At 37.2% G+C, this 8,775-nt stretch overlaps 1 protein-coding gene across 1 annotated transcript; it reads right to left on the bottom strand.

The window, feature by feature from the left end:
* Window positions 1-1,530: 1,530 nt before the first annotated feature.
* LOC120331435 (matrix metalloproteinase-28-like) lies at window positions 1,531-8,143 on the bottom strand. Its single transcript, XM_078113393.1, has 7 exons — window positions 8,059-8,143; window positions 7,342-7,528; window positions 5,914-6,120; window positions 4,092-4,255; window positions 3,561-3,686; window positions 2,695-2,862; window positions 1,531-1,931 (listed from the first exon to the last, which is right to left on the bottom strand). Exons 1-7 carry the CDS (start codon window positions 8,141-8,143, stop codon window positions 1,531-1,533), a joined length of 1,338 nt encoding a protein of 445 aa, XP_077969519.1.
* Between the last annotated feature and the right edge of the window lie 632 nt (window positions 8,144-8,775).

An 8,775-nucleotide genomic window follows, 5' to 3' on the forward strand; every position in this document is an offset into this window, starting at 1 on the left:
GCAGAACGTTCGGTGACGTCATAGCAAACAAAAAAAAATCTCACAGAGCTAACAGAAATATTTGAAAGAAATAAAAGTAATAGCATTCTGGAGAAAATTTTTATCTTTAACCAGTAAAAATTTCGAAGCAATCGGTCCAGTAATGAAAGAGAAAAGCGGTTTTTTAGATTTTCCACCAGATTTCCAAAAAGTGTCAAAGAACAACAACAAGACCAACATAATATTGAAACGATCGTTATGTCCACTACGTGCCTAATAATACACCTTAGAAGAAAGACGCAGATATCCGAGTAAACAATTCCAATTTTCTCTCACAGGATTCGAAAGCCCACAAGTTGGTCAGAGGTTAAAAATATTTTATGAGGGTCGTGTGCAAAAATGTAAGGAAAATGGCAACATATAAATTGAAGTATTGGGTTCTTCCAGTAGAATATAAAAGAGTAGTGTAATACATCTGAGACACAGATATAACAGAGTAAATGAAAAGACCCGTACAAGTTTAATTTGCTAACGTTGTGTGTTTGAGTGATCCGCCTTTTTATTTGACGTAATATAATACTTAGTGAAATTTGTTTAATTACAAAATTATAAAATATAAATTGAAGTATTGAGTTCCAGTAGGATAGAAAATAATAATGTAACACACCTGAGAAAAAAAGACACTGATATAAGAGTGAAGTATAAAATGATGTTTTTGCACCAACACAAATTTTCTAATCTTCTTGTTCAATATTGTTGGTTATGTGAGAATAGGTTGGAACATGGATGTGCGACATTTTTGTCGGTAGCCCATACAACTAACATCAGACATCTAGCGGATCCACACAAAAAATGTAGCGAAAAACCAAGAAAAGCGAATGCGGCTGACGCGTAGCCTTGCAGTAATAAAAGCTCAGAGTAAAAGAATTAACGCAGCGACAAGAGCAAAAACACATCATTATGTATTTTTAACCAGATGAGCGTCTTTTCAAACATAAACTGTCGGATTAGGATTTTGTGCTTGATGGGTAAAATCTGAGTGTTGACAAGGGCCACACTAAATGACTTGGTGGGCGGGGTTGTGTCCCGCGGATCGCCTGCTGCATACCCTGGTTGACATGGTGACATCCTGTTATCGCCCCACCATCGATTTTTAAGTTCGTTTCTTTGAGTTTGTTAATCTTATAGGTTATTGCCCCAGTTTATATGTCTGCTTGTCTAAAGATTTGTGGTGTGGCCTTTATCAACACTCATATTTTCCCCATCAAGTGTAAAATCCTACCTGATCCGACAGTTTATGTTAACAAGAAACTATGCAAGAACTCGAAATTTCAATTCTCCCAACATTTTGTACTGCGGGAATTTTTTTTATTCGTTGTATACATAAAAAAACTAAACTGTTTGTGAGGTCCAGCAAGATGTCTGAAGTTGGTAATATGGCCCACCGACAAAAATGTCACACATCCTGATTTGAAAGGACTGGAATCGTTCTGTTTTAACATTGTCTACCCAATTTATTACACCATGGGCGGGGCAGCCCCTTCTTTAGTACTAATTGCATAGAGGCATAAAATGTGCCGAATTCAGATCTGTGAAAATCTTAGGTATGAAAACTGACTCTCTTCGCAAGAATAATCTCTCTAAATTATTTCCTCCAAGTTTTAAAACTGTTTTCCCTGACACGAAATATGCCACTGAGTGTAGCCCTATAGCGGCATCTAGCGGAAGTGAATCTTGAGGTAAAATTTGTCTCGAGTCTTGTGGATAAAACTCTTTCACTTTTTCGTTCAATTCATCGAATATATAGTAACGTTTCTTCTTGAAAATAACCACGTAAGGTGTCCCCGGTATGTGGATTGCGGCGTCCGGTTTTGTTGGTATCCGGTGGTTCCGGACAAGCCGCGGATATCCGGTTTCACAACGACCATCAAAATGGCGCCAATATTTGTGACCTGCAAAAATTAGAGAACCGTGTCATTCGGTTTTAATGCCATTCCTCAAATTTTCGTTTAATATATAGCTCTAGACAAATTGCAACAGGCTGACATATAGAGCAGGGGTGGGCAACCCTCAATACAGGAGGTCTAGATAGAAATAACTGGGTGAAACCGCGTACACACTGGGTGAAGTCAGATTCTGTGGTCGCCCCTAACTTTACTTAGAAATGACAAGAATGATGAGATTTCAATAAATTAAAATTACTGCCGAAATTACTACTTTCCTTCTAATTCTGAATGAGTGTGCGTAACTTTGCTCAGAGATGAGTCTCCTTTATTTCTGTGGTCGTCCAAAACTTTACTCAGAAATGAATAATTCAATGAATTGAAATTACTGCCGAGGAAATGACTTTAACTGTTTTGAGTATCGTGTAAGAGAAACGCGTTCTTTATTTCTAAATGAAGACGTCTGGGTGCTCCTGAAGTATGCGTACTGAGATAGTGGACACCGGGACGTAGTATGTGTACCAGGTTAGGGCATAATTTTATTCCAATTTTCCTTATTTAAGTTCTATTATGAGTTCGGGGAATAGCTAAGTGACTCCCGTAGTATTTGTACCTAATATTACGGCCTAACCCTAATCTGGTACACATACTACGTTCCGGTGTCCGCCATCTTGGTACAAGACACCCAAGAATGAGAACCCAAGCTAATATTCCCAGTATCAAGTTTTTAAACCTGTCAAAATAATAATAAAAACAACAAAAATAAAAGTACCCGAAAATATATAAGTTCTTTTACTAAACTCTGAATAGCAACTCGCGTCAATTCTCGGCTTCGACAGTCGGTAACGTCTTCGAATCTTATCCGGTTTTGTTACAGATCTTGTAGTTTCATTCATCGTCCAATAGTATCTTCCTTTGAAGAAATAAGTAATACCTTCAGCTGAAAATAAATTAATCAAAATTAATTTTTGATCATTTGCTGACAAAGTTTCCTAATACGGTGTCACGTAGGCCTGTGCTGGGGGTAAATTAGCAAGAAAGAAAATTCGCGGTCTTCGGCCTTGAATGGCTTAACTTGAAATAAATTGTTTTGATAAAATAAGGAAAACACGTATTTTTGATTTTCAAAATACTTTGTTGAATTTGGCTTCAAACTTGAAACGAATTAAACGCCTTTATTACTTTGTGATTTTTTCGAATATTTTTTTGTTAATTTCAACATCCACTATTTTGTTTTAAAACCCTCAAATTGTTTTTTTCCACTCCGACAGGAATAGATTTCAGTTTAATTCCCAATCATGATCAAATGAAGCCATCAAACACATAATAGATTGCAACAGAATCGCAAAATCCTGCGTTACGTAATAGACAGGATTACCATACGTCCCTATTTAGCGCGTACTGGCCGGATTTCGACAAGCCTCATGCCGTCCCTGAGTATGACAATCATTAAGGTTTTTTATTTTTATTATTATTTTATTTTTTTCAATTTGCCAGCCCCCTCAAAAAATTGCCCCTCCCCATTTGTGGGCCAACCGTTTGAGAAGCACTTCTCTTGAACTAGAGTATGTTGTATGTTCCAAACGACCTTGGTTCTGTTATTGGTCACCCTGTAGTAATACCCGCAAACAGACAAACCTGAAAACATTGCATCTATCGTTGTATTGCAGGGATTCGGAGGGTCGATCTTCCTTCTCTCATTGATTTTCCTGAAAATTGGCATTTCTTTAAAATATGGTCTTATGCGGGATTGAGTTCTGGGGCCTGAAATAATAAAAAATGTAGAATTGTGAATATTTGATGACGTTTTATGCTTCAATTCAGAACAAGGCTTTGTACAAGTTATTACTATGATGTAATAATGAGGGGCGTGGCCGAATTTCGAAGGGAGGATGGTTCTGAAAATTCTAATTGCCAAGTTAGACGTATCAGCTATCAGGTCCGACCGGAAAACGTGGGTTCCAAGAATCTTGAGGAACTAAACATCGTTTCGAGCTATGAAAAATTTCTATGTATGGTACAGAAAAATGCTTTTTTTACATTTCAAAGGGTGGCAGAGTGCTAGATGCGCGTAAAGATATTTATAAAATTGAAATAATATTGAATCATTTTCATGTCGAGTTCCAAAATAGGCAAAGAGAGAAATTTGAAAAGATTCCTTTAACTAACTCTCACCGTACAAGTTCTGTAGAGCTTCAATGTCACTCTCATGTAACTGTATCTTCCCTTGCAAAATTCTTTCCGAATACAACGGATACATGACTCCGTGCACCTCATCTGTGTGTTGAAGCCCAAGAGCGTGACCGATTTCATGCAACGCCACCAATACAAGACTAAAGAAAGAAAAGATTGTTCCGTTATTTTGCTAGGTTTCCTTGTTTATTTTTGTAATAATTACAAATCAGCGATGAGTCAACAATGACGTAACAATTGGAAGTTATGCCGCTGCTTAGACAGATATGCAAGCGTGGTTGTAAACATTGCCTTTTTTGGTAGTTTTTCGGTGTATTCGAAATTGTCAGTTTTTAGATGTGTTTACAAAAATAGTTTTGAATCAAACAACTTAATTGTCATTATGTCTTCTGGGGACCTTTAGTTTAGTTACAATAATCAAAAATTGGGGGTCCCGAAGTATGCGAACCAAGATGGCGGACATCGGAATGTAACATGGGTAACAGGTTAGGGTTAGGCCATAATTTTAGGTATAAATACTACGGGAGGCTCTTGGCTAGTCTTCGAACTAATAATAGGACTAAAATAAGGAAAATTGGAAAAAAATTATCGCTTAACCCTAACCTGTTACCCATGTTACGTTCCGATGTCCGCCATCTTGGTTCGCATACTTCGGGAGCACCCAAAAATTGATACCCAAACGCTGTGATAGTCCAGCTCAAAATTAGCTATCAGTACCTATAAGAGGCGCATGGTTTAATGCCTTCAATAAAAACAGAGGTGTTCCCGGAGTATGCGAACCAAGATGGCGGACATCGAAACGTAACATGGGTAACAGGTTAGGGTTAGGCGATAATTTTTTCCAATTTTCCTTATTTTAGTCCTATTATCAGTTCGAAGACTAGCCAAGAGCCTCCCGTAGTATTTATACCTAAAATTATGGCCTAACCCTAACCTAGTACACATATTACATTCCGATGTCCGCCATCTTGGTTCGCATACTTCGGGAGCCCCAAAACGGTAGTTTTGAACATGTAAGCCAGTTTGTAAGCGCCAACTCTCCAAAACTCTCTCAAAGTTTCAAACACCCCGCCTGAATATGAGGTATAAAACCACATTTCAATTCTAGCGTAGATAAAATTGTATTTTAATGTCCTTGAAGTGGCTGATGAGAAAAATTCAATCAGTTTTTCCAATACCACGGAATATACTATTACTTATTTAAAGTCAGTAATGCGTAGCTTAATCGCTTTCTACATGAAAAAATTTAATTGTAGTTTTTAATGCCATAATTATTAATTTGAAGTTATTCGTTAGTATGTTATATTTAAACGATGGATCAGTTTCTCCCAAATGCAAAAATTTCAGTTATTGATAAATAATTTGATGTATAGAACAATATTTGGTCAGCAATTCTTAGTTATATTGTAGGATAGGATTTACATATTTATCCCAGGGGATAGAAATGACGATAAGACGGCTTAGCCATATGGCGTATTCCTGGCGCTTTGTGTGTTTATTGCCTTACAACAATTCTAGCACGAAGAAAATAAATATTTGAATCTATCGGTGAAAGTAAAAATTTCTTGCAGAATCTGAAAATGAATTGAATAAGCTATTACAGATAAAAATTCAAGAAGAATTGCACAAGTCAGAGTTTTCGTTTTCAAAATTCAGATTTCTCGGAGCTCGTTACGGTAGCCGAATCTCTGCAACCCGGAGTTGGAGTCAAAGTTCCGTCAACCGGAGTCGAGAGTCGTTTATAAATGGCTCGGACGTTGGACCCGGTTGTAAAACTATACAGTCTTGTGAAATTTACCTGTATATTTCCGCTCCAAGTACAATCGACCTTTTTCCAGTTGATGACGTCACTAGTCTATGACGTAACTTTGACGCACGTAATCCCCAATTTTCTTCAGAATCAAAATGTATTTCTCCAGACTGTGGACAATGAGCATGCGCAAGATGGCCTCCAGGCCCATCGAAAGCCAAGGATGCTCCGTCGCCGTGATCGCCTTTATGAAATCTAGGAATAGCAGTAATATGAGAAAGGGAATCAAAATCCATGAAAATTCACCTGCTAATTTATATTCATACCTGGCGCACCAGAAGCGTGTGTAGCAATATGGAGGTAACTAATTCTGTACGCCTATTTTACATCAAGGCACTGAAACCTATGTCAGGGGTATATTCACTTGGCTAACACAGACAGTTCCGAACTCGTAATTAGACTAAAATAAGGAAAATCGGAATGAAATTATGACTTCTGCAGCTCTATCGAATTATCACCAATCGCTGAGTAGACGAACATTTTTAGAACAATGCTCGCTAGTAACCTTGATTTTGGCTAATAGTAGTAATTGCTATTACCGGTAGCGGTATAGCGATAATATTGCTATTTTTTCGAAGAATATTCACACTAATTGCTCCGAACAAGATCCTATTTAAGCAGCCACAGATATCTAATGAGTAGTTATAATATGCGTATATAGAAGTATTATATTAATAATGACTAAATAACAGTAGTAATACTATACCAAATAAAAAGCCTAATTTCTCCCCAAGAACAACAAAATTTCTCCCCTGAAAGTATTCCTTACCCGTCGTGCGAAAAAACATCACTATTTTATAAGGAGGATTAGTTGAAGGAATAGAGCTGTTGTCGTTCAATGGATGCCATTACTGAGGACGAGGTACGTCTTAGTGTATCCGATTGAGCACGGCCGTTTTGGCGATATCTAATTTGGTTCCGTCTATCATAGAGTTAAGAACGGAATGAATTCTTGATTTTATGAAATGAGAAAAAGTGAATGCCGTTACTTAGGGTTTTGGCGTTGAGCACGGTCGTTTGAACAATATCTAATATAATCCCAGCCAGCAATATCCTTACAGCCCACCCAATACAGGGAGTGAAAAAAATTCAAACACCCCCCCCCCCTCCCTGATTTTAAGGTGTGACAGCTTACTTTTATTCTTTACTTGAATAAAATTGGATTTGAATATCCAGAAAGTGGATTAGGTGTTGGCGAAAATGATCAGTACATACACATAATACAAATACATAACACATTTAAAAAAAAAATATCTACCACCTCTTGAATTCGGGAACATTCTTCTTGAATTGAAAAGCTGGGGAACATAATGGTCTCAGTCATCAGAAACTGGGCTAATTTCGCCAACCATTCGTGGCGCCTTTATAATCGATTAACCGTTTAACCGTTAAAAATCTCATTTTATAATCACAAACCTGAGATGAAAATCCGCTCTCTCTTCTTTCGTTTCAAGAAAACTGAGATCTGAGTATTTCGACCAAATATTAAAAGCACGAAGAATAGCATGACCTGTCTCTTTTTCAGTCAATGACGTAGGATGATTATGCAGTTTGTAAGTAAAAGAATTCTTATGCCATCTTACCGGTGTCTCGATCAGAACTCCTAAAATAAAAAATATCTTGTTTTCAGCCAAAGCATATACAATGTATATACGTCTATGTAGTGGGCTGGTGAATTTCAACCTTTCCGGAGGAGCGCAATCTTAGCGTAATCAACTTCAAACGTGTAGCCAGGGCACTCAAAAAATTAGATAAATCCTTGCCGAAAAGGAAAAAAAAGATAATGCGGTTAGCCTTCCAATGATAAAGGCACCGGTCAAAATAACGAATGATATACCGCAGCGGAAAGATGAAAAAAATTACATATTTTTACCATGCGACTTTTTAAACATAATCTGTCGGATTAATATTTTATACTCAAAAAATCTTGACAAGGGCCACGCTGAAATGCATTAAGTGAACCAAGTTTTATAATAGTGGAAAACCTAATAGGTATTTGATTATATTTAAACAATATACATATAATTAAAAAGACTCTCGGAATTAAAAGGAAGCTTGCGGTGCTGACAAAATCCTGGGGTGTCGGTGACCCTGGTTTAAACCACTTTACTTTGGAGATAGTTTTAAACGAACGCTTCAGAATTGTAACGTAGTGAGCTCGCACCAAAATATTATCGTTTGACTGAGACGATTTCGTTCTGTATAAAGTCTTCGACATCAACGGCGGTTAACCGGTTAATTTTGTTTGATTGACGGTAAACTGTTTTAATTGAATTTTAATTTCAATCCGTAGATCAATAATCTGCCAATATGTCACTGAGTGTCAAAAAAAATTACCAGTGCTGCAAGGACGTTCTCAGAAATGTGTGTCATACATATATCATTAAATTCCCCATGTTCTTAATAAAAAATACTTCTAACAGTTCAATAGTAATTCGTCAGTTCGCAAAATCTCACGAAAAGCATATGCAATCGGCAACTGGACAACCCACAATGAACGAGAATATCGGTCAGAGACCGAAGACTTATCGATCGAAAGTTAGGGGATCCAAAAACAGCGCTCTTACTCCATAGTGACACCTTGCGTACCAACAATAATTATACGACATAATTTGCCTAAAATCAGTAGGCTTTTGGTCCGAGATATGATGAATGCACATGCAAAATCTGGAGCAGATTCAAGCTTGCTTTTGTGAGATATCGCGTACATCTAACAGGCAAACAGACAAATACCTAGCAACATACTTACCGATTAAAATCGATAAGTAATAATAAAAAATTATAATCACCGTGCTGTCTCTTTTTTCGGGGCCCTCGGGAATTTTCATCTACGTTTGCCAAAGGATCAAT

The sequence above is a fragment of the Styela clava genome, chromosome 6 (assembly GCF_964204865.1).
Source record: "Styela clava chromosome 6, kaStyClav1.hap1.2, whole genome shotgun sequence".
Classification (NCBI taxonomy): domain Eukaryota; kingdom Metazoa; phylum Chordata; class Ascidiacea; order Stolidobranchia; family Styelidae; genus Styela; species Styela clava.